The 27396-nt window shown below is 36.8% G+C and overlaps 1 protein-coding gene across 3 annotated transcripts in view; it reads right to left on the bottom strand.

The window, feature by feature from the left end:
• The window catches only part of FCHO2 (FCH and mu domain containing endocytic adaptor 2), a 123966-nt gene that overhangs the window by 3184 nt on the left and 93386 nt on the right, over positions 1 to 27396 (bottom strand). For all 3 annotated transcript variants that reach the window (XR_007153008.1, XM_047862900.1, XM_047862911.1), the window contains 7 exons: positions 25216 to 25319; positions 20726 to 20855; positions 16510 to 16621; positions 12405 to 12560; positions 11940 to 12072; positions 4028 to 4227; positions 3264 to 3328 (listed from right to left, as the gene is read on the bottom strand). Coding sequence is in view for 2 of the 3 variants with exons in the window: in XM_047862900.1 (XP_047718856.1) it covers positions 3264 to 3328; positions 4028 to 4227; positions 11940 to 12072; positions 12405 to 12560; positions 16510 to 16621; positions 20726 to 20855; positions 25216 to 25319 (900 nt within the window). In the remaining variant the exon portion in view is untranslated. The remainder of the gene's footprint in view (positions 1 to 3263; positions 3329 to 4027; positions 4228 to 11939; positions 12073 to 12404; positions 12561 to 16509; positions 16622 to 20725; positions 20856 to 25215; positions 25320 to 27396) is intronic.

The raw sequence follows: 27396 nt of genomic DNA, 5'->3' as shown, positions 1-27396 counted from the left end.
GAGTTGTCAGCACAGAGCCCAATGAAGGACTCAATCTCACCAACTGTAAGATCATGACCTGAGCCAAAGTGGGATGCTTAACTGAGCCACCTAGGCACCAGTGAATTAAAAGTACTCTTAATCCTTGCTTTTCTTTGACTTAAAAACACCCCTGTAGATCTGTATTGAGATTCAACATGATACAGACACATGTTGAAGTAAAAAAAAAAAAAAAAGTCAAGGTGGGCAGTTCAGAGGAAAGCGCTTAGAGGAGTAGTGCGAGTAGGAATAAAGTCCAAAAACAATGATGACCGTCAACTACCATATTACAGGGATGGGAGAAGTAAAGAAGGAAAGACAGCTAAGAGTAGGAAATCTGTATCAATATTATTATTTTCTATTCCCCTTCTTAAAATTTAACTTGCCTATCATGCCAAATACAGCTGACCTTTGAGCAACATGGGTTTGAACTCTGTGGGTTTACTTAAACAGAGACTTTTTTCATTCAGTGCAGTGCTCTTAAGTGTATTTTTTGTCTTTTCTGATTTTATTTCCTTTTATCTAGCTTATTTTAACAGTACAGTATATAACACATAAAACCTACAAAATACCTGTTCATTGACTGTTTATGTTACCGGTAGAGCTTCTGGGTAACAGTAGGCTGTTAGTAATTAAGTTTGGGGGGGGGGGCAAAGTTATACATGGATTTTTGACTACACAGGTCCACCAGGGTGAGTGGTGTGCGGGGGCTTGGCACTTCTAACCCCTGCATTGTTCAAGGGTCAACTAGATATTTGAGATGTCTTCTTTGCAGTCTAACCATTTATTCTACATACCTCAGTCTAACAGTATGCCAGAAACTGTAAAGCAAAAAATTGTGATGAATATGATAAATGCTACAAAAGTGCTCTGAATTGCTATGGGTACAAAAGCACATAAAATGATGGTGGAGAGGACAGTGTGAATTGCAGGCAGGGGTAACTACAGGTAGAGAGGGGAGAGAATACAGTGCCTTTAAGGGAACTGCATGCATATCAGAAGACCTAGAGGATAGGATACAAGAGGGGCAGAAGACTAGAATGGTAGGAAGGAACAAGCTCCAAATATCTTTACATGCCACGATAAAAAATAATCATAGGAAGTCACTAAAGATAAAGAAGACAAAAACAATTCAGATTAGGGTCTTAAAAGGGGACAGAGGTACAAGGTGCCAGGTAGGGAAACCAACTGAAAGTCAATAAAATAGTGTAGGATTCTAGGTGACAGTTGAAGTGGATCTCAATCAGGCTAAGGGAAAGGAAAGAAGAAAATGCATTTGAAAAATATTTCAGAGTTGGAATCGAGAGGGGGAAGGGAGGAGGAGTCTCAGAGTGTGCCCAGGTTTCCAGTCAAGGAAAACCGACAACCACTAGGTAGCAGGAGCAATATTCTAGGATACACAGAAGTAGAACAGCACAGCATAACCCTGATCCATTCTGCACTACTGTGCCTCATGGCACAGATTGGCTGGGAGGATGAAATGCTGCCTAATTCTTAACCACCGTCCAAGCCCAAGTCCTCCTTAGACTTGCACAATTCTCTTGATAGGCAATTCAATTCTGTGAAAGTTCTACAGGCCAAGAGCAGCCACCTTGGCAAATCTTAAACTTGAAAATTATTTCCTGTCCCTCTTCTGGGCATAAAGCCAGAGCAGAAACAATTTCTATTGTACAGTATCCTAATTTGCATATTTCTTTTTAAAGGTTAACCAAATCAGAACATTTATAGTATTTTTCCATTTCCTCACATAGATATCCTGATTCCTGAACAGCAGAGGAAAAGTATTCATCTATCTGATTAGAAAATTTGTACCCTGTTTTTGAGGAAACAATTTCTCTTGTTAGTACTTACAATAGTATAGTTTCATTAAGTAGGGGGAAATATGTATTCTCATTTTCCTGCTAGCTGGTTACGTAAGCCCTCAATTCAAACAGGATTTCTGGTTTACTTCCAGATTTAACTAGGAATTTCAGTTTTGTCCCCCCAGAAGCGATACAGCTCAAGCAGAAGTCAGCACCTTTGGCACATGAAAATAGGCAACAAAGGAACTGTAGATCAGCTTGGTTATTTCACCAAATAGGTGGTTCTCTAGTAAAAGAGTGATTCAGCATGACATGTATAAATAGCCACTACAGATATATTCCTGCTACTTGATACAGAAATACATAGGAGAAAAACCAGGGATATGATTTATGCTTTGATCACATTATGCTTAAAGTGTTCAAAGAGAAAAAGCTAAGCAAAATTTGAAAAGCTAAAAAAAAAAAAGTCCTACTTAGTAATAGGAAAAGTTATTGGAGGTTAAGTAGGCATCCAAAAAAGAGCAAGAGAATTCTCTTTTTTTTTTTATTTTTTTAATGTTTATTTATTTTTGACAGAGACAGAGAGAAAAAGCATGAGCGGGGGAGGGGCAGAGAGCGAGGGAGACACAGAATCCGAAGCAGGCTCCAGGCTCTGAGCTGTCAGCACAGAGTCTGATGCGGGGCTCAAACTCAGACTGCGAGATCATAACCTGAGCTGAAGTCAGACGCTCAACCGACTGAGCACCCCAGGTGCCCCAGGAGAATTCTCTTAAGAGAAAATAGGAATAATTAATGTTAAAGACTTGATTGTCCTGGAAATTACATTCTAAACTGAGTTAGGGAAGACAAGACAGAGGCCAGCCAACAGAGATTTTTCCTTTGCCTTGTGAGCACAAACAGATACAGACTTGGTGGGAGTAAGCAATTAACTTGTTTCTTCTTAAAATAATTAGCAGAGAAGTAAAGGCTGTTGATGGTTAGTTTTACTAAGGAGAAATGACCAGGAAAAGTTCTCTTGGAAAGTGAAGTAGGCAAAAAAAGGGGCTTTTGAAAGCCTGCAAGCTTCTACATGATTTCTGGGAGGACAGGAGGACCCCAGGAACAGAATGAGCTAAATGGTATATTAAATCAGTTTCAGTTATCAGGTCACTTGAAAATACCTAATAATATTCTCATGTGAATGTATGCATTTACACAGTATTTATAAAGTTAGAGCAAAACAAATCATTTTTCTTACAGAGAAAGCATATTCAATCTAGAGGGGAAAAATGGGTTCTGAATGTCAACTGGTCCACTCTTATTTAAGGTATTAACTTCCATCTAGTGGTCAATTCTAGAACTGAAGGCATGAAAATCTAGGAAAAAACTGTCCATAAAAATGCCTCAAAAATCAATTTTCATGGACACTGAATTACTAACAAAAAGGCATACACACACACTTACCTCCATTTTCTGATTTTTCTGAAATACCAGACAGTTTCCAAAAGGCTTTCATTTGTTCTGCATTCCTATAAGAACAAATATCTTCTGATTAAGTGTCTAGTATAGGGGCTTAAAAATGGATGGGCTGTCAATAAATGAATACATTTTAAGTATTTCACCAAAACAACTATAGGGCTAAATTTATTTTCAGTAGCATCACCAGGTGATAATGTGTTTATGATGTAAGTAAATATAATGCTATATCTTAATGGAAGTTTACTAAATTACATAATTCTTCTAGTCAGAAAAAGGAACACTGAAAATATATGTGGTTCAGTACCTTCATTACTGAAGGACAACAAACTTTTATTAAACAGTGAAGAATCTAGAGTGTTAGTCTATACTAATTCAGGGAACAAGAGAGGTAGTTAAGAGATGAGAATTCCTAAACTATTAAGACAGGTGTTCTTACAGAGATGATAGATGCTATATTTACCCCTCTAAAATAATAAGTATTATTTTTTAGAAAAATAAAGTTGATGGAGGTTAAGTGATTTACCTAAAGGTAAAGTTGTACTGAGTCATTCAAGCCTGGGTGGTGAACGCAAACTTACTTTTGGATTGAGGCTATTGTGATTTGACTAGTAAGATGAACAGCATCTTTTACACCACAGTTTTTATGGTAAAATGCACGAATACTTTTCAAGCTTACAACTTTGAAAATGGGTTCTACGAGTTGGAGCTTGCAGCAAAATTTAGCAGGAATTCAGAAAACTGAAATTTACCATATTGCAGGGGGAAGGGACTGCATATTTGTGACTCCTCCATCCACTGGTACCACCACCTGTATGTTTGAAAGCACGCTCGGTGCCACCATAGCTTCTGGGTTGTACTTATAATCCACTCTAAGATCTGTGGTGCCAGCACTACACTTCCAATATGTTGCAAGATTTAGAGGAGTGGACTGAATACCATTTGATGATACCTTTAAAGAGAAAAAGAAAAAAGTTAGTTTTTGCCCAAAAAGTAAACAAGTCATGCTGAAGACATGTATGCTTGAACACAAGAGTTCTCAGAATCAAAAATAATGATGGAAATATCGTTAGGCAGAAGAAAGCAGGCTTATCTCCGAGGAGTAAGAGCCAGTCTCACAGTGTGGATCTCGGACCACCCACATCAAAATGTCCATGACAGTTGTGCAAAATACACATTCCTATAGGTCCAAATGCAGAAAATCTGACTCAACTGCTTAGGTGCTAGGTCCAGAAAGAAGTATGTCATCAGTTGATTCTTCTTTATGCATGTTAACTTAAGAATCCCTTTCAACATCCAACACAGAATTCAATTCTAAGATTCCTTACGAATTAAAAGAATTTAAATTAAAAAAAAAAAAAAGGATAACTCACCAGGCAATATTGCAAGTCTGGAATTAGAATACTTCCGTACTTCCAAGTGTTTAATTTTAATCACATGACCCCTAGTAAATGGTGCAATTCCTTCCCATTCTTTAGATCCTTGCTCAAGTTAACTCCTTTTTAATGAGACCTACCCTGATCACCCTGTTTAAATGTACACTAACATTGCATTTCCAGTTTTCCTTATTGTTTAACCAACTGAGCCACCCAGGAACCCCTCAGTTTTCCTTATTGTGAACACTATGCCTTTTTTCGAGATAACAAAACATACATACATACTACCTCTCATGCTATTCCTGGCAATTAGCAAGCACTGAATAATAAATGTTTACTGAATTAAGAATAATGAATACCCGGAATAAACTCTAAGCCTACTTAAGTCGCACCACTTTCTATTCCTTATTTATTTCCCAAAATCGTAAGCCATATTAATACAATTACTCTATTAAAATTTCACATAATACATTAAGTATATGAAGTAGGAAATTTATCCCTTAGCATTCTTACTCCCCACTGTTAACACTGTAGGCACGCATGCACAGATCTCATTATTTTTTTTTTTTATTTTTTTTTAACGTTTATTTTTGAGACAGAGAGAGACAGAGCATGAACGGGGGAGGGTCAGAGAGAGAGGGAGACACAGAATCCGAAACAGGCTCCAGGCTCTGAGCAGTCAGCACAGAGCCTGACGCGGGGCTTGAACTCACGGACCGCGAGATCATGACCCGAGCCGAAGTCGGACGCTTAACCGACTGAGCCACCCAGGCGCCCCTAATTATTTCTAATGGCTGTAGTAATTCATTTAATCATTGTCTTCTATAGATGTATGCTCACATGGTTTCCATACAGTGCTGCAGTGAAAATCCTTTGCACCTTATCTTCTTTTTTTCCTCCCATGTGTGCTATTTTTGACAAACTGATTTCTTGAAGTGGAATTAAAGGTTTGACTATTCAGCAGTTTAATCCAACAGCTATTCAACAATCTAACAGAACTGCTTTCTAAGAAGTTCGATTAATTTGTATGCCTACTAACAAGTGGTCACAGCTCTCTTAATACAGTCTTTCCCATTTTTGTTAATCTGATGGGCTAAAACTGCTATCTCATTGTCACCTTAGTATCCACTGCTCTGATTACTATAGACATGAAACATCTTTCATAAGTTACCTATCTCTTGAGTTAACCATCATTTAAAAGAGCTCTTCAGAGTAAGCCTTTTGGTCTGTCTTATTATATTATGAAAACTTTTCCCTCAGATTAGATACCAATTCTGTTTAAGACTTTGTTTTAACAAAGAATTTATACACATTTATTTATTGTCACATATCCCTCTCATACCATGGCTTCTGGGTTCTGTATTACACTTAAAAAGGTCTTGACACTTCAAGATCAAAATATGTAAAAACATATACATATTAAAAATATACATATATACACACACACTTGCACACTTTATATTCATCCATGACTTTACCCCATTAAAACTAAAACATTACTCCACATTACCATTTAAAACATTTTTATTCCAAGCTTTATTCTTCCGGAAAACTTGAAAATGACTGTCCAAACACCAATATATACACACTTCCATTGGATTTCTGATCAGGATCGCATTAAATTTCTAAGTTAATTTAGAAACACCTAAGCTTTTTACAACATGACTCTTCATCTGAATAAAGTATACCTTTATAACTATATTCAACTCATTAGAAATAGTGTTAGGTTTCTTCCTAATTAGTTTTTATTATGTGTTCATTGTGATTACAGGAAAGGATAGTTTAACATGTTTTTTTAATTTTATTGCGGTATAATTGACATGAGTTTCAGGTGGACTACATAAAGGTTCAATATTTTATATACTGCAAAATAATCACAACTACTTTTTGTCGTGATGAGGATTGAGATTTACTCTTTTAGCACCTCTGAAATATGCAATATGGTTTTACTAACCTTAGTCATGATGCTCTATCTTCCATCCTCATGACTTATTACTGGAAGTTTATACTTTTGAATCCTTTTACCCACTTTGTCTACCTCCCTCCAAACCCTATATCTGGAAACAGTATGTTCTCTGTTGCCTCTGAGCTTGGCATTTTGTTTTTTAGATTCCACATAGAAGTGGAATTATACGGTATTTCTTTTTCACTGTCTTAGTTCACTTAGCATAATGGAATTGCTGCCTCCTCTTCTATTTTTTTTTTTTTTGAAAAGTTTGAGAAAGATTGGTAATAACTCTTCGCTGAAAATTGGGCAGAATTTACCAGTGAGACAGTGTAGTCCTGGACTTCTGTTCCTGGAAGGTTTTTGATTACTGATACAGTCTCTTTACTAGTAACTGGTCTATTGAGATTTTCTACTTTATCAGGATTCAGTCTTAGAAGGCTGTTTCTAAAAATTTATTTCTTCTAGGCTGTTCAATCTGTTGGCATAAAATTGTTCATGGTGGTTTCTCATGACCCTTTGTATTTGCATAGTATCAGTTGTAAGGTCTCCTCTCTTATTTCTGACTTTATTTGCACCCTCTCTGCTGTTTTCTTGGTGACTCTGATTAAAAGTTTATCAATTTTATTTATCTTTTCAAAGAACCAGCTTAGTTTTTTCTATTGTATTTTTAATTTGTATTTGATTTCTGCTCTTGGTTACTTCGTCCATTCCACTAACTGTGGCTTTATTCTTCATTTTCTTAGTTCTCCGAGGTGTAAAGGAAGTTTGAGATTTTTGTTTGCTGGGTAGGCATTTACTGACAGGAACATCCTTCTTAGCACTGTTTCTGCTACATCCAGTAATTTTGGCATATGTCCATTTTCATTGGTCTCAAGATAACTTTTCATTTCTCTTTTGATTTATTCATTGACCGAATGGTTGAGTAGCATATTGTTTAATTTCCACAAATTTTTTAATTTTCCAGTCTTCTTCCCATAATTGATTTCTAGTTTCGTATCATTTTGGTCAGAAAAGATGCATAACAGGATTTCTATCTTTTCAAATTTATTAATACTTGTTTTGTGGCCTAACCTATGATCTTCTCTAGAGATGTCCCATGTGCACTTGAAAAGAAGGTATATACCGCTTTGGGATGGAATGTTCTGTATATATCTTTTAAGTTCATCTGGTCTATCATGTCATTTAAGAAAAACGTTTTCTATTGATGTCTGTCTAGATGACGTAAGTAGGGTATTCCCCTTTTGTATTGCTCTCAATTTCTCCCTTTAAGGTCTCTTAAAAGGTAGATTTAGGTGCTCCACTGTTGGGTGCATAAATATTTACAAATATGACATCATCTTGGTGGAGTGACACCTTTATCACTATATAATGCCCTTTTCTCTTAATTCCTCTAATTTTAAAGTCCATTTTGTCTATTAACCTACCCCAGATTTTTTTTTTTTTAATGTTTATTTTTGAGACAATGCGAGAGACAGAGTGCAATCAATGGAGGGGCAGACAGAGGCAGACACAGAATCTGAAGCGGGCTCCAGGCACTGAGCTGTCAGCCCAGAGCCCGACAAGGGGCTCGAATGCACAAACCCCAAGATCATGACCTGAGCCGAAGTTGGATGCTTAACCGACTGGGCCACTCAGGCACCCATAACCTACCCCAGCTTTTGATTTCTATTTGTAAGGAGTACCTTTTCCATCCCTTCATTTTAACTCTGTCTTTTAAAATTTTTTTTTAATGTTTTATTTATTTTTGAGAGAGAGACAGAGCATGAGCAGGGGAGGGGCAGAAAGACGGGGAGACACAGAAACCGAAGCAGGCTCCAGGCTCTGAGCTGTCAGCACAGAGCCCCATACGGGGCTCGAACTCATGAAATGTGAGATCATGACCTGAGCCGAAGTCGGACGCTTAACTGACTGAGTCACCCAGGCGCCCCATTAACTCTGTCCTTCTATATGAAGTGAGTCTCTTATGCACAGCATTATACATGGGTGATACTTTTAACCCACTCATCCATTCTCTTTTGACTGGATAATTTAGTCCATTCATAGTTAATTATTTACAGGTATGTACTTACTGGCATCTTCTTAACTGTTTTCTGGCTGTTTTTGTAGTTCATCTGTTTTTTTTTTTTTCCACCTGTGCTCTTCCTTTGTGGTTTGATGACATTATTTACTGATATGCTTAAATTCCTTTTCATTTTTTATGTATCTACTATACATTTTTATTTTATAGTTACCATGAGGCTTACATATAACAACCTATATTTATAAGTATTTTAAGTTGAGAACTGAAAATTGAACATATTCTAAAGCTCTACATCATTTTTAGTCTCCCTCCACTGCACATTTTATGCTTTTAATGTTACATTAAAACAGTCATTTTAATGTTTTATTTTTGAGAGACAGCATGAGCCAGGGGGAAGAGGGAGAGGGAGAGGGAGGGAGGGAGAGAGAGAGAGAATCCAAAGCAGGTTCCAGTCTCCAAGCTGTCAGCACAGAGCCTGACACAGGGCTCGAACCCACAAACCAGAGATCATGACCTGAAGCCAAAGTCAGATGCTCAACCAAGCCACCCAGGTGCCCCTGAGATCACATTTTATATCTTTTTATCTAGCGTATCCCTTAACTGATTATTGTAGTTAATTTTACTATTCTTGTCTTTTAACTTTCATCCTACCTTTTATGAGTAATTAATCCATTCCACCTTTACCATATGTTTACCTTTACCAGTGAGATTTATACTTTTTTAATTAGTGCCCTTTACAGCTTAAAAAAGTTCCTTTAACATTTCTTGTGAGGCTGGTTTATTTGTATTAAACTTGTTTAGCTTTTGCTTTTCCAGAAAACTCTTTCTCTCTCCTTCAATTCTAAATGAAAACTTTCCAGGGTAGAGTATTCTTGGTTGGAGATTGTTTTCTTTGAGCACTTTGAATGTATCCTGATCTCTCCTTTCTAGCCTACAAGGTTTGTGCCAAAAAAAAAATCTGATAGCCTCAGCAGATATATAACAAGTGGTTTTTCTCTTGCTACTTTTAAAACCTCTTTACCTTTGACTTTTGATATTTTAATTATGTCTTGCAGAAGTCTCATTAAGATCATCTAATTTGGAACTGTCTGGGCTTCCTGGATCTGGATGTCTGTTTCCTTCCCCAGGTTAGGGAAGTTTTCAGCTATTAGGTCTTCAAGTTGTCTGTGCTTTTCTCTATCCTCTCCTTCTGGAACACCTGATGCAAAAGTTAGTCTGCTTGAGGTTGCCCCTTTAAGTCCCTTGAGCTTTCCTCACTTTTTTCATTCTTTTTGCAGCTCTGATTGGGTGAGTTACACTGTTCTGTCATCAAGTTCACCAATCTCTTCTGCTTCATCTAACCTGCTGTTGAACATCACTAGTTTGTCAGTCAGATATTATATTCTTTGGCACTGTAACTTCTATTTGATACTTTCTTATATTTTCTGTTTCTTTGTTAAAGTTCTCACTGGGTTCATCCATTGTTATCCTGAGTTGAATGAGCTTCCTTATGACCATTACTTTGAATGTTCTATCAGGTAAATTACTTACCTCCACTTCATTAAGGCTTTTTTGTGAGGTTTCATCTTGTTCTTTGATTAGGAACATATTCTTTTATTCCTTTATTTTGTTTGACCCTGTTTGCTTCTATGTATTAGATGAAACAGCCACCTCTCCCACTCTTGAAAGAGTGGCCTCATGCACATGACCCTTTATCATTCAACCTTGCCTTAGCTGTTGCTTGTCTTTTGAAACTTTGTGATTACCAAAGAAGCCTATTCTTTAATAGCTCCCAATTGTTGAGGGTGTCCCAAGACCTGTCAGCACCTACACTGAGAATGACTGGAAGCCAAACCATCAGGCAGCAGCTTTTAAAGAATGCAAATATAACTGGTCTTGCAAGACCACAGGCATGAGCCCTGCTGGCCACCAGACCAGGCAATCTACAGGTGTCCCGCTAGGCAACAGTTGAAAAAATCAGGGCTCCAGACAAGTGTATAAGCTCCCTTCTGGGAGATACCACAAGCTGTAGCAAGGCAGGAGAGCACAAAAAATGACATCGCTCAGCCTATGTTCCCTGGATCATAAAAATGGCACCCTTTTAAAGAAAAAAAAAATCTGGAGTTAATATATAATATATAAATTATTTTAATATACATATTAAAAATCTGGGGGGGGGGTGCGTGTGTGTGTATGGCACCTGCCAGCTTTGGGCACTAAAGTGCTGCCTACTAGCTCCTCTATCCCTGGAGAGAATCTCAGTAGGCCTCTGCCTCACTGGCTCACACTTTATGATAAGCCAAATGACTCTCTTTTCTCATATAATGTGGTCACCTTTTGATTGGCTGCTTCTGCATTGGTCCCTAGACTGAGTGAGTCTGTGTGAGAATCCTCCAGAAGGTGTTTTTCAGATCACCATAGCCCTTGGGTATCATGGGCATGGGCTCTGGTGCTTTTCAAAGCCAGAAGTTTTGGGGGCTCTTCTCTCAGGTATAGATCTTAAAAGGTGGGATGCCTGATATGGGGTATGAACTTTTCACTTGGGAATTAGCTCCAGGTTTGTGAGTTCCCTTCTGATTGTGGGTCACAGTGCTGGTGGTGGAGTTTGTGGGGAGAATGAGTCTCACCCCTCCTGCATGCTTCCATGTGACCCTCTGCTTGTTTGCTAATGTGATGGAACTGTTCAGGTGGTTTTCAGGTCTTTTTCAGAGGAAACTGTTCCAGAGTAGCTGTAGCTTTGATGTGTCCATAGGAGGAGGAGAGTTCCAGATCTTCCTATATTGCCATCTTCTAGCACCTCTCCAAGTCTGATGAGTTTAATTGTCAAAATTTTTCTGCATTAATATTCCTAACTGGATATTTAGAAAGCTACTAATCTTTGCATTAATTTTTAAACTCACCTCTTTATTAAAAACCCCTACAGCAAATAGTTTTTCAGTTCATTCTTAGGTTTCCAGGAATATAACATCACCTGTAAGTAACAGTAATTTGGGTTCCTCCTTCCACTATTACTGCTTTATTCTCTTGTGTAACTGTACTAACACATCCAGAAAAATCTCTTACAGTTAATGAGAATAATAGATGTCTTTGCTACTCCAGACTTTAACTGCTTTGTGTGTTTCATTATTAAGACTGATGTTGCTGGTCTTTTCAGGTTAAGGACATATTCATGTATATTTACTCAGTATTTGAATCAGGAATAGATAGTGAATTTGATCATCAATTTCCTTTGGCTTCAATTCCTGGAATAAAACTCATGAGGCCATAACACATTACTCATTTAATCTATGAGAATCTATTAATATTTTAATTTATGATTTTTACAAGGATAGAACACTTACCTGATACTTTAATACATCTACATTATAATAAGAAGCAGCTGGATTTTGCTCTGATAGCTTCTTGAGGTAGACAGTAACAGCTTGCATGTTCATCCAAAAATCTTTTGTGTTAGAATCACACTGTGATGGATCACTGTATGCATAAGAAATATTTTTGTTATTTTATTTAACTTAGCTTCATCCTTTGCCTCTGTATTGTTATTTGGTGACCTGGGAAAGACTAGTAGAAATAAACCAAAAGGTGGGATGAGGGAAAACTAAGGGGGATAAAGAATAAAACATAGCAGAAACTTGTTTGAAAAATGAGGTAACAGAAGAGAAGGACTTAACAAATACCACCACCAGCAAAAGCACAGAGCGCAGAAGGCTGTTTAATCATAACTTTTGTATTGTCATCCAACTGAATTATTGCTTCCATGAAGCAGGAAAAATTTAACTTCACCTTCAAAACAAGAGTACACGAACCTGAACACAAGTTGAGCATTCGGAAGAATTTGCTCTAGTCTGCTGATGTGTTTCACCCTGAAACACAGCACAGCTGGAGATGGATTGCTAGTGAAGACTTTAATAATTCCACTCGGAAACGATATTGTCATGTCACCAGTGATCTTCACAATACACCTGAAATTAGGGATTTGGAAAATTTTAAGTGGTTTAAATAAGGCGCTTTAATAATTAAAACTCCAAACACAAATGTAAGAGTAAAGATCACATCTCTTCACTTGTTCAGAAAAACCACCCCCTGGCTGTCCCTTAAGGAGACTGCTTCCCTGGTAACACCATCCTCAGTTGGAGCTGTTTTTCACTGAAACCCCACTAAATACAAGGCCTGAGTGGCAGTGGGAGAGGTCTTCCTAGCTCCTCATTGCCTCTTCCAACTCTATATTCCTACATCCTTCCTAAAAACCTCCAGCCTCCTATCTAACTCAATATACTACTTGCTACTCCATCCCTTTCAACACTGTTTGATTTTTCTGAAAATGTTAGCTCTTTGCCTGCTGTCAGTCTGTCTCTGTATCATTACTCCTATCACAATCTGTAGTGATTTCAATATCCACACAGATAATGCTCTTGATATTTTGGGCACCTAGTTCTCAGCCCCTTGTCTCCAAACAATCCTGTCTTCCAGCCTACTTCGGTCACACAGCAGCCCCTTCATAATCTTGATTTCAGCCTCCCCATTCCTCTATTGGCCACTTCCTCTTTTCCCAACTTACTCTGTCTAGTACCACATCTCCAACAATTCTCATCAAAGCCTCCACAATCCATTGTTCCTACTACCTTTTCACTTCACTCATTCCTTCAAACCCTCCTTTCCTCCTAGGATTTCCTGGTCTATCATGCAATTCTACCTCTTCTCATTCCTTCCTTCTTCTCCAGTCTGAAATATTCCTTCCCTCTACTCGCAGCCATCGACTTTAAATTTTACTGAGGAAATAAAATCAGTAAAGAACTTCCTTACAGTCTCACAGGTGAACTCCTACTTGACTCTGTATCCATACCTTTCCTCCTGTTTCAAGAGATCAGTCTATGCACGTAAGGCCGATCTCACTGCTTCTGCACTGAAGCTCATCTGTTACATACCAGAGACTTCTCTAATGCAACTACCCTGTTTCCTGAAATTTCCTACCCAATTTTTTCCAAAAATATTGGATCTTCCCCATTAGTGTATAGACATGCTGAAATGTGTATCTTTTAAAAACTCACACTAAAATTAATAAAAACTTCCTCTGACTCTATCACTTCTCTATCACTACACCTCTCTGCTTTCACTTAAAGCAAAACATCCTAAATTTTTCTATACTTGCTCCTTCCAAATACAGTTGTATCTGCATCAGCTCCTACTCTTGTTTTAGTTTTTATGTTTTATATTTGAGGGAGACAGAGCACGAGCAGGGGAGGGGCAGAGAGAGAGGGACACACAGAATCTGAAGCAGGCTCCAGGCTCGGAACTGTCAGCACAGAGTCTGATGAGGGGCTCAAACTCAAGAGCAGGGAGATCATGACCTGAGCAGAAGTCAGATGCTTAACTGACTGAGCCACCCACATGCCCCCTCTTCTCCCACTCTTGAAAGCATGCTTAGGGGCGCCTGGGTGGCGCAGTCGGTTAAGCGTCCGACTTCAGCCAGGTCACGATCTCGCGGTCCGTGAGTTCGAGCCCCACGTCAGCTCTGGGCTGATGGCTCGGAGCCTGGAGCCTGTTTCCGATTCTGTGTCTCCCTCTCTCTCTGCCCCTCCCCTGTTCATGCTCTGTCTCTCTCTGTCCCAAAAATAAATAAAAAACGTTGAAAAAAAAAAAAAAAAAAGAAAGCATGCTTAGAGGGAGTTCATCTCTACCACTTGACAAACTGCTCTTGTGAAGGTCACCAATGACCTCCATAATGTCAAAATTCAATTTTTCTTGACGAATCAGAACTATCCGATACAGCTTCACACCATCCTTCACAAAAGGGTTTTATTCACCTAGTTTTGGTACACTGCTCTTCTGATTCTCTCCTCACCTCTCTTGTTGCTTGTAGTTTCAAACTCCTTTACCCAATCATTTTGTCTTTCTGTTTTCTAACCACTGAAGGGAGCCACAATCCTCATCAGATCTCTTCCGAGGCCTTGTGGTTTTAAGTATCGTATACAAGTTAATGACTACCAAGTATTTCATCTCTAGCCTATGACCTAGGCCCTGAAATCCAGTATCATGTATTCAGTTGTCTTTTTTTTTTTTAGAGCGAGAAGGCACAAGTGAGCGAGAGGTAGAGGGAGAGAGAAGTGGGGCTTGAGCTCACCTGAAGCAGGGCTCAAGTCCCCCCAGTATGGGACTTAAACTCATGAACCAGGAGATCATGACGTGAGCCAAAGTCAAATGCTTAATGAGTGAGCCACCCAGGCACCCTGTATTCATTTGTTACCAACCGACTCCCTTAGCAAATCTTGACAACTCTGTTTTCAAAATGAATTCAATATCTCACTATTACTCATGACTTCCTCAGTTAATAACCTTATATAGGCCACCATCATCTCTCACCTGGACTGCTGCAGTTAACCTTCTCTCTCTCTCTGCTTGTACTCTGGCTCATTCTAGTTTATTCTCCATATGGCAGCCAGAGTATTCCTTCAAAACACTTATAAGTAACTTTCTCTGCTCAAAGACCTTCACTGGTTCCCACCCTGCTCAGAATAAACTCCACACTCTTTACCATGGTCTCTAATTCCCAACCTGATCTGGCCCCTCAAAGGACTCCTCTTTGACCACTCCCCTCCTTGCTAACTCCAACTTAGTGACATATTTCTCTTTCCTTTGAATATGTCAAGCACGCTTCTACCTCAGTCTTTTACACTCACTGGAATGCTCTTCCCTCAGACATCTGCATGGTTGGCTCCTCAATGTCTTTGAAATATCTGCTTAAACTTAACATCCGAAACGCTTTCTCAGGGCGCCTCTGTGGTTCAGTGGGTTAAGAGCCTGACTTTGGCTCAGGTCACAATTTCTCAGTTCATGAATTCGAGCCCCACATCAGGCTCACTACTGTCAGTGCAGAGCCTGCTTCGGATCCTCTGTACCCTGTCTCTCTCTGTCCATCCCGTGCTCGTGCTCTCTCAAAAATATTTTTTTTCTAGGGGCACCTGGGTGGCTCAATAAGTTGAGCATCCGACTTCCACGCAGGTCATGATCTCACATTTCCTGAGTTTGAGCCCCGTGTCGGGCTCTGTGCTGACAGCTCAGGACCTGGTTCCTGCTTCAGATTCTGTGACTCCCTCTTTCTCTGCCCCTCCCCCCCTCATACTCTGTCTCTCTCTCAAAAATAAAAAAAAAAATTAACAAAAATTTAAAAATATATTTTTTCAAAAAGAAAGGCTTTCTCTGATCATAAAAAGAAAAAAAAAATTAGTTTGGTGCCTGGGTGGCTCAACCCATTAAGCTTGACTCTTGATTTTGGCGCAGGACATGATCTCACAGTTTGTAGGTTCAAGTCCTGTGTCGGGCTCTGCGCTGACAATGTGGAGACTGCTTGGGATTCTCTCTCCCTCTCTCTCTGCTCCTCCCCTGGCTCATGCACACTCTATCTAAATAAACTGGGGGTGGGGGGGATCCCCTCCAAAACACTTTCTTAAAAGAAGGAGGTTAAACCAATTCTACAAGAGTCTCATAAATGAAACATACATTTTAGGTCTCTCCTGCAAACATTACACATTCCCCAAAGATACACATTAAGCCAATATTCAAAGTTCTATCCCACTTCTAGGTCAGCTGCCATCATCCTGATCTTACAGATATATCACACAGCAGATGGTGCACAAAGCTTGGGCAACAATGTAAATAAACTGGGGAGAAAAGCCATCACCACTGCTGATTATAGTGATTTGTTTTGTTTGGAAAGACAATTGCTAAATGACTATATGTGATAGCAAAAAAACCCAAAAAAACAAAAACCCAGGTAAATAAATAGAAAACTCTAACCTATAGAGAATCAAAATGTAACTCTGCAAATATATTACCAAGCCCCCTCCCCACCAACACACACACACACACACACACACACACACACACACACACACACACTTTTTAAAAACTAACTTGGTAGGGTCTGCTCCTTTAAAGTAGGCATTAACAGATTCTGTAAGGGCAACTGCCACAGGTAAGGTGTCCTGATTTCCAAGGCTGACAGGGCTGGGACCTCGTGACACACCTAGAATACATATGCAATTTATTTGTTAAATCCTATAGAAAGAGCTTTATAAAATATCAAGACAGGTAAAGTCACAAGGTTAGCTTGTCACAAATGACTCTATTATTGGTTCCATTGATGGCCCAGGTATAAATCTGGAGGTTAAAAAATAGGGCAGAAAACAAATTGAAACATAATACAGAGGACAAAAAAAAATCACAAAAACATGTTTTACTGACTTTTCTTTTAAATGAAATGACACTAAATGCTTGGGTTAAGGAGTGTCAGAAGGAAAAAGCCCTTCACCTGAAGAACAAAACTACTAAAATATGTTTTCACAACCATTCAGATGCTAAATTGTTTCAAGTTCTACCACTCAAATACTTCAGGGCATTAAGCTGGATTTTTGTGTTTCAGCTATTTCCACCCGTCAGCTATTTCTAACTGAATAACATAATGTTTCGGACACTACTCACTAGAATTCTTTTACCTCTTTGTCTAATGCATACATTATATTCCCATATATTCCCATTATCTTGATAAACAGGACAAACAATGTTAATTTTAAATATTCCTGACACAAAGTTCACTTAGATAACACACCTTTAGAGTTAAATAATATAAAGATCAGTTATTTTAAAGCATAATAAAATGTAAACAAATTTAATCTATGCATGTATTCAGGTTTTTTTAACCTAAGCAAACTTTCTAGTTTATTTCATTATAGAAAAATCCCTCAAAGCAGTTCATTGTCTTTCTTGACAAATGTACTCTTCCCACTCTTCTCATGTGGTAAGGTTACCACAATGGCTACTGACTGGAAGGTGGAGCATTTTATTTAATATACAATAAATGATGCAATTTTATATTTTAAAAAAGGCCAATAGCATAGATTATTCAGATTTTCTCATAAGAATAAATAATCTAAGTCAACGTAGCTCTGAAATTTGAATGTATGCTTTTCTATAAATATTACACAATGCTCATAGCCACCAGATAGTTCTATTTCAGCTAAGATTACCTATAGTGAAAGGGTGAGTTACTTTTGAAATACCTAAGATACTAAGCCTGACAAAAATCAGTACTAGTTCTCTCTGCCTCACAAGTAAGCCCGAGATTCTACACACAGTGAGAAAAAGCTTTTGTTAGCTGTAAAGGCCAGGAAGATTTTGTGGTATTTAATATTTTGAAGAATTCTGACTTGGAAGGTTCTTCACAGTTAGAAAAATAGCTCAGGGATTAAAAGTACATGGAAACAAGAACTGCTGCGAGGCCAAAGGGAAAAGTAAGTACTCCCTCTGACTGCAAAAAAACTTAAAATTTCATACGAAAATTTAAAACTCAATAAATATAAAAATTTACTCAGAAAATCACAACAGCTACTATTTACTAATTCCAACAAATGTCTAGTACTGAGCTAAGGAGGCATGAAAAAAATGCTGCCTTTTGGAGCCACAAGTAGTTTTGCAAAGCGGGAACATACTTAGTGGGTAAGGGATGGCTGGAAAGATGAGAGGACATGAAAATCTGTCTAGAGAAATGTTTAAGGCCCAGATCATAGCACAGGGGACATTTAATTTTATCTCTGTGGCACTAAAAACTACTAAAAATGTTCAAGAGAAACATGGTTACATTTTTCATTTCGTGAGATCACTCTGAACACAGTGGATCCTAGAATGAAGAGAAAAATGTCTGTTGTCAGGGATTCAAATTTGGATCAGGGGACAGATGATGAAGTGAAAGATAAGGGGCTGACCAAGAGGCAGAAGACTCATGTATATGCATAAGAAAATGTTAAGTGAAAAAAGCAGACTAAGTAGAGATTAACTGAATATATCTATGCTGACACATGTTTGCACAATGGGAAAATTTCACTGTATGTGTGAATTAGTTCAGTGAATTTTTTAAAAAAATATATTGTTCTATATAGAGACTCACTAGAAAATCATAAAAGCATATGTTTTCTAGGGGAAGATGAAAGCTATAATACTCTTTATTAAAGAAAACTATATTCTCAATTATGAAATTAACCTTTCCCCTTAAACCACCTACGATAAATGGATATTTACACACAGTCATGGGTAACACTAATATCTGCTTCTACTGTGACATTAAAAATCAAAAGAAGCCTACATGTTACTGTTTTCACTTATCCAACTGGGCATATAAAATGAGAATTCTTAAAATAATCCGTATGAATTGTTAAGCCCATTACTGAAATACTGGCAAGAAGAAAAAAGTACTGAATAGGAGGGGGGGGGGAACTCAAAATCCACTTAATATTTTGGCATATGTCCTTGCGTATTTTCTATTCTTGTTTTCAAGATTATATTGCACATACATAGTTCAAAAAAATGTTTGCATATTTCCTGTATCGAGTCCTTAAACTAAGTATAAAAGTCTAAATTTATAATGTATTATTCCAAATACATAATTTCTTAGAAATAAAAAATCACCTGTATTTATAAGGATATTATGTATTCTAATTTTGGTTTAATTGTTCTACATTTAAACAACCGTATGTTCTGAAAATGCAGAACTTATAAAGTTGAAGAAAGAGAAGTTGAAGAAATATCCACTGTAATAATCAGTGGATATTTTTGGAGAATTATTTACAGCCAGGAGTAAAAAACACTCCCAACTATTTGATACCTTTTTGCCTCTAACTTCACCTCACTATATGGATGGCCTTCCTAGGAAAGCCTTTGCTCTGGTAAGTTAGGTATTTAAACTAACATAGTCTTTCTGCTGCTTTTCTAACCACTTTTTCTCTGATTCTGACAACTTTAGGGGTAAGATTTATGGACATTTCTTAATGTTGAGAAGGAAAAAAAAGCAAGGAGATGAAGAAAATGCAAAAATACTGTTTTTATAATTGGGGATTTGATATCAATAAATCCTATACAGCAACTGGACATAATTAGTACAAACTGAGAAAGTTAAACCTTAGAGTTATTCTTGACTTCTGAGACACCATACATTGCTGAAAAAGGAAAAAAATGAGATAACAAAGTATTTTAGATACACTTTAGGATCATTAGTCAACACACATATATTGCTTTTGATACAATACCTTGTGAAGTCTCACAGTGCTTTTCAATTTCAGAGAGTGTCCCAATCAAATTATCATCTTCTATCATATTTAAATAAAACAAAATATTGTAGGAAAAGAAAATATTTGCAAGAAATAAGAAGGATCAAAAACTTAAAGAGAGCTGAATAAGCATCATAATTTTAAAAAAGAGAACTTTTATGGTAGATTTAAAGTATCTTTGTTGCACAAGATCCACATTATATCCAGCCTGCCTGTTTCCTCCCTCACCTGTGGTTCTACTATTGCCTGCCCTGGCCCAGACTAAAAACAGGTATGTACCTACTCAATCAAAAATATATTCTATTAAATTCAAATCCCTTTAAATAATTTAGAGAAAATGGAGACCTAAAGCTAATTCTGTTTACTCAGACCACATGTCTACTTCTAAAAAGATTCATCTATGTTTTTTATGACTAAAATACAGAGTTTGCAAAAACCAAAATTAACAAAATCACATATACAAACAAAACACAAGAATAAAGTGCTCATTATAGCTTTTTTGTTATACTAACAGTGGGTGAGAAAAGTAATAAGAATTTGTAGAAATTAGATAAAAGTGAAGATAAAAAAATGTCTTGAGCAAAATCTAGATGTAATAAAATATTGGACTTACTTGCTAGGGTTTAGGTTTATATACCTATGTCCTGATATCTACTACTTTTAAATCTTGAGGATTTAAATTCTTACAGAAATATATAATTGCAAGCACAAAACTCCTTCCTTAAATTGAATCGTTATTAAAAGCTCTTAGGAGTGTAAGCATCACTTCACATTAGAAAGGCCTGCATTATATACAGCCTTCAATTATTTATACTGGTCAGTAGTTTATAAATTTGATGCATTCTTAACAGTGTTAGAAAATTCTCCTATTCAGATAGGGAAAATGTGGCTAGTTTGACAATGCCAGGTGTGTCTACAGAAAACTGAAGTTTCTTAATGTTAAATTTTTCACGAGCTCATTAAAAAACAAAATTCAGCCTGATCATACTTTGGATGCTAACTTTCACATATAATCTATGATAATCACTTACCTACTGTTGGAGTATTGGCAGCACTTAATGAAGCCGAAGAGGAGATAGAGGAAGAACTTTCCGCCCGAGCTAAAGGAGCTGCAGGAGGTGGGCTGGTATTGGAAGTTACAGGTGGGCTGAATGGCCTGGGCTTAAAAACAAAAAGTTATTTACCAGAATGGTAAAACCATTCCTCTGTTATTAGAAAAGATATTTAGGTATGTTAAGATTAATTTTAATATAATCAACCAAATTTATTTTCTTTTAACTAAAAAGTTAAAAGAGTTAAAAGTGTTTCTTTTAACTAAAAATAGAGATGGCATAAGTCAAATCATTTTCAAGAATATGTTAAAGGCGGAGAGGGCTATTTTAAAATAATGCTGTCAAGAGAACCTTTATACATTAAACATTTTCTCTATTTCAATAAGTATACTTAAGACAGAGTTTCAGAGGTTAAATTATAAGCTTAAACACCATGAAGGCTTTTCTTTCATACATACTGCCAAACTGCTTCCCAAAAGGATTATTCACTTTACTCCCTATAAATAGAGTATTTCTCTGCACCTTTGTCAGCAATGAATGGATGAGCCTTAGATGGAAAAATAATTTAAAAATAGATAAAAATAAGATGGGCATTTTACCTTTTAGGAGTTGTCTTTGTTGGCTTTGTCTAATTTAGTTTCGGGGGAGCTTAATATTACCTGAGCTTTCACTAACCCTTTGCTTTATCTGCTGCAAACACTTTGTCCCTAAATCTTGCTCGCCTTTTATTTGTGGTGTTTACAGATCTGTCCACATTTGCCTTTATAATTCCTTGTAACGCTTTCTCATTGAGACAGTTCACTCAAAAAAGACGTTTGAGGAAATCTTAGTTCTATTGCCTTCCCACTTTTCTAAACATAAAAATACATATGAAAATTTGAACTTCTGTTCATTTCTTTTACTTGGGTGAATGGATTTTTTCCTTCCACATTCCTAAGTGTTCCAATAATACGTGAGCAACACTTCCTAAAGGGTTTCATTTTTTTAAATAAGGCATATTTAACTTAGTTAAAAATAACATTTTCCTGCTTGTGAAAGTATTACGTAAATGAATATAATACTTATTCAATGCCTACTATGTGTCACTATGGGTCAAGCCATGGGTTAGATACACTAGATACAAAGCAGTGAACAAGAAAGATCCTGTTCCTGTCTTCAATTATTTGAGGAATATGAAAAACTAAAGACAAAAAAAACAAAACCAAAACACCCTATAAGCACTCCTACATTAAAATTAGTCAACTCTCTATTGTATGAATACAAATTTACAGATAGACACACAAAAATTAGGTACCATCCAAAGTGTTTTATACTAAGTAACCTCCCACTCCCTCAATTAACTATTTTTGAACTATTAGTTCCAGAGAATAGCTTTTTGATGACTGATTATAATAACTACTAGATTTAAAACATATAGCAAGGCATAAAAATGCAGCTCTGTATACAGATGGAAGTGGTGCAAGGCATGAAGTCAAACACATATTAAACTCAACAGCTATGTGAAATCTATAAGCTTAGAAAAAATCTTGACCATGTACTGTAGGAGAAATTTCTCCTGTAGCAACATGGCCTCATGACCATACCATGTGGCTACATTTTTACAATTTACAGTTTAGAATGCACATTTTATAACTTTCTAGGAAAAGACAAAAACAGCTCTTAAGTGGTTTTCTGATTTTGGAATGGCACTGTCCAGTACAGTAGCCACAGCACTTGAAATGTGGCTAGTTCAAATTTGAGATGAGTTCTAAGTATAAAACAGACAGATTTTGAAGACTTAGCGCACACAGAAAAGAAACTCTCCATCTTTATAGTGATTACACTGTAAAATGTTTTTTTTAATATACTGAGTAAAATCAGTTAATTTTACTGTTTTTAATGTGGCTACTAGAAAAATTTCAGTATCTGCTGCGTTATATTTCTGTTGAACAGCACTACTTAAAAACAGCAGTTCTTAAACATGCATCAGAATCACTTGGAGGGCCACTTCCCAGAATTTCTGATTTGTCTGGGATGGAGACAGAGAAACTACATTTCTCCCAATCCTAGGTGATGGTAATGCTGCTAGTCTGGGGACCAAACTTTGAAAACCACTGCTCTAAACAATGAGGCAATCCCAACAGGAATGTGAAAAGGGTGTGTGATTATACACCCTTTGAGCATCTAGTGAAAGGTAGGTGCCCTCTCCCCAAAAAAGTGCACATCCAAGCAGGCAAGGAAAAGGGCACGTCGATGTACAGCTGGAGAGAATTAAAATCAGCATAAACTTTCTGGTGGGCAATACAGTAATAATCATCAAGAGTCTTAAAAAAGGTGCATACCCTTTAGTTCATGAATTTCACTTTAAAATTTACTAAACATAAAGTCTGCGAAGAACAAAAGGATATTAAGACATTGTTTATAATGAAATCATTAAGACAGTGCTGACTAATGAAAACTTGGAAATAAACTAAATGTCAAATCACGTCTCTAAAAACCTTTGGAAATTTAATGCTGACAGTGGTGTTACAAGATACAGCATTTATGCTCTGCAGCTGTTTCAAATGGTGCTCCCTGAAGCCCTCAAAGGGTGGTTTCTAGAAGGCTCTCAAGGCTGCGGTGGGAGTAAAGGATGAAAGATTCAAGTATAAAAGTCCCAATTTTGCTTATTTAATACACTTGCAACTTAAGATTATTTGACAAAAGATTCTACCACTTGAAATAAGTTTGAAATCTAAAGAGTAATTCATGAAATTGAAAGGTGTTCCCAAAATATTTTCAAGTGAAGAATAAAAAGTATGTTTGACATTAAAAATGTACACATATCATTCACAGTAACTTTTCTGAGCAATTACTTCCACTCCACAATGTTCTAAGTATCTAACACACAGTAACTCACTGAAGTCTCACACCACCTGTTATCTTTATACTTCTTTACCTATAAGAAAATAAGAGACTCCAAGTACATAACTTGACTAATGTCGCTCAGGTAACTATTGACTAATAAGCTTGTGCTTTTAACAACTATATTTTACGAGTCTGAATATTTAAGCACTCAAAACTTAATGAAAGGATATATATAAAAGTGTTAACTGCATATCTTTGAGTCATGAAATATGGAAGGGATTTTAATTTTGTTTTCTCTATTTCCCAAATTTCACATGATCATGTACTGCTTTTGTAATCAGGAAAAAATCCCATGTTATTAAGAGGTAGTCATTTTTATATTCTATGAAAAATAATTATCTCCTTACCAGCTTGTATCTAGTCTTTGATCTCATTTCCTTAAGTCTGTTCGTTAGGGTAGCAAAAGAAAGAGGTCACTATTTCAGCACTTGGTGCTCAAGCCTTTTAGATTTTTCATGAAACATCTCCTATGTGACAGGCATTATGCAAAGTACTAACGTGGCAAAGGCATAGTCCAGTGAGGGGAACACACACAAAGAAAGTATATACAATGTAATTTGTGCACTAAGAGAAATATGAGCAAAGTACATGGGTGGGTATAAGGAAGAGAGTGATTAAATCCACTTGGGGAGAAGTAATGATCAAAGAGGGATTTAGCTAGATGGTATTTAGCTGGATCTTAAAAAAAAAAAAAAAAAAAGAGGGCAGTTTCCTATATAAACAACTGAGGGGCATTTCCGTAAAGGCTGCAAAGTAAGACGTGGATACATAAAAGAGCATGATGTGTTTGGGGAACAGTGGAAAGTTTCAAATGGCTAGAACGTTAAGTTGCAAAGAGGAGAAAGTTGGACAGTTAGTCTGGTAATAATGCAGGTTGTTGAGGCACCTTTTTAAAGAGCCTTGTACATTCAGCTAAAACATTCAACCACATGGACTATAGGCAACCAATGGAGAGGTCTATCTAGAGAAAAAGAAGATTAAGCTTGACTTTCAGAAATTTAATACTGGCAATTAGTGTAAAACATGACACACAGTAGGTAAGAAGCAAGAAGACTGGTTTGGGAAAGTCTCTCTCTGAATATAACTCATACATTTTCTTTAGTTATCTGACAACTTTTGTAGACCAATGTTTTTTTCTTTAAGCAACATGTACTTTCACAAGCCAGTTAAGTAACATCACCTCCAGTCTCTTTATGCATAAAATAAAGCTGGACTAGATTCCCTCCAGGATTCTCCTGGAAGTACACTTCTAAACCCTAGGAAAAGGTCACCATCTCTTCCATAATATTTGATTTACAGCAGAATTATATGAAAATTGCTTCTTAATTGTGAAAGAATGGGTACTAAATGGTTATTCTTATAATGTGCTAACTTTCTCAGGAAATCTCCTTTCTTACCGAACAATGTCTTGCTCCATGTAACATGAGGAAGTAAAGGAAGTGTTGGCTAGAAAAATTTTCCTATAATTTGAAGACTCAAGTAGATAATTCCAAGCATTTAATGGTAAAGGGGTATATAGAAAAATATTTGCATCTTAAATCAAACAGTTATAATTAAAAAAAAAAAAAAACCTGAGTACATACTATTTCATTAATCCCACTGAGTTTGCCTGAAGTAAGCTTTGGTCTGGAAGCAGGCCTTGGAGGTGGGACAATGGTGCCTACAGAAAGAGGAGTTGTGGGCCTGGCTGGTAGGGGGAAAAAGAGAATTTGAAGAAAACCATTAGTATGTAACAAACCTTACATAAATACATTCTATTATAGAGGAATTCTTAGGACTCAAAGCTAATTTTTCAGGAGTTTTGTAATATACATATTATATATCTATAATATAATTATAGATACTTGTTGAAATACTGGAAGTCTATCAAATATGCTTTTCTTGAAGCTAACAATATTCCTAAAAAACAAAACATTGACTTTTCAGTAGAATTGACACACGATATAAGTGTATTCCTGTTTCAATTCTTTACACCTATAAAAAGATAAAATGATAAATTAGCTAGTAAAAATACACCAATTTCAGGCCTAAGGTCTTTAGTTTATTGCCAATACATCTACTTACAGAAATGCAAGACCAAGCCTTTGAAGCAACACCTTCACATGAACTCTAAATAAAACACTTACCTTAATTAAACTTAAAGGTCAAATTACAAGTTGAACTACACTGTAAAGTTTCTGGTGATAATTAAAAGTATTAAAAATACCTTATTTATGAAAAAATTCCTGTTCCTAAATCCTACATAAATTTAATGTTCACTGTTTTTCAATGCCATTTACAAATTTTGCCATTTTATAAATCAGATACTAACCAGAGTATTTCTAATTAAAAATAACTCCATCGTAGTAGAAATTAATGAAATTCAAGTGTACATCATCACAATTCACAAATGTATTAGCATAACCAAAACAAAAGTGAAGAATGGAAGCTGATATGTTTAAATCATGGTATTTTAAATGATTTTCAAATCCCTTTGCTTCAATCTAAAAGATGGGACTGTAATTCAAACTGAAGAAGAGAACATGGATGGGAAGAATATAATTCATTAAGTTAAGTTTGCAGATGTGCAAAGTTAAAAATATATGAATGGGCCTAAGTATATCCATGGAGAAACAAAAGGCTGAGGATCCATGGTCACTGTCAGAGGAATGCAGGTGTGAAAGGAAGGAGAATAGAGGTGACAGGAAAAGAGCTAAAGAAAAAGGTAGTCACACAGGAGTGAAAGTAAAGGCATGAGGGGTATGGAATCATTCAGAAAGCACATACAATGAAGGGATAATAGATACAAGCATAGTTCAAGCTGCTTGAAGAAAACAATAAAAAGCTGCTAAGAACCCCTATGTAGATCCCAAGGCTGTTGCCTTCTTCCAGTGAACACTACTTTTTTTTAAATGTTATTTTTAAATTTATTTTTGAGACAGAGAGAGACAGAGCATGAGCAGGGGAGGAGCAGAGAGAGAGGGAGACAATCTGAAACAGGCTGCAGGCTCTGAGCTGTCAGAGCAGAGCCTGACGTGGGGCTCGAACTCACGGACTGTGAGATCATGACCTGAGCCGAAGTCGGAGGCTCAACCAACTGAGCCACCCAGGTGCCCCATGACATACTTACTTTAAAGACAGGTTCGTTATCAATGAAACCAGCACTCATCACTACTCAAGGCATTTCAAGCTTATGAGAATGTAACATAGTAGAGATAGGTATGTATACCTGAGCTTCATCACTGACAAATGGATTGTCAATGTATTAAGACTGACTCAAACCAAGCCTGGTAGAACTGTTAACATTCAGCTCTTTTAAATAACCACAATTTGCTTTTTCAAAGTCCAAAAACATGCTGGTTTCAAGGAAAGATTCAATTCCCATACACTCAAATCAGTGGGAGACAAAGAGTTTGTGTTGCGTTCTTTCTAAGTTCAGTGGAAGAAGGAGAAAGCAGTTGAAAACCAGAAGCAACAGGAAAATTCTAGAACAAAAATATGAATCTACATAGCCAAATAGTTTTCTCATTTCAGGTTAATGTTATTTTAGTCCCTCAAAACTAGAAAAATATAGTAATACAGGAAGAAAAGCAGGAGCTCAAACTTTCTATTAACTGAGGAAATTAAGTATGAGCATAAGAAACTTAAAGAACATAAGAGTAAAACTCAAGGTCAAAAATATATAAAGCCACAATTATTCCTGTTTGCCCAGAGAAGTAAAAGGTAACTCTTAACAGCTGGTAAAAGTATAAATATTTATATATAAACAAACCCCTCCTCTGATA

Source organism: Prionailurus viverrinus, chromosome A1, assembly GCF_022837055.1.
Source record: "Prionailurus viverrinus isolate Anna chromosome A1, UM_Priviv_1.0, whole genome shotgun sequence".
Taxonomy (NCBI): domain Eukaryota; kingdom Metazoa; phylum Chordata; class Mammalia; order Carnivora; family Felidae; genus Prionailurus; species Prionailurus viverrinus.
This window is presented reverse-complemented; position numbering and strand designations above follow the sequence as displayed.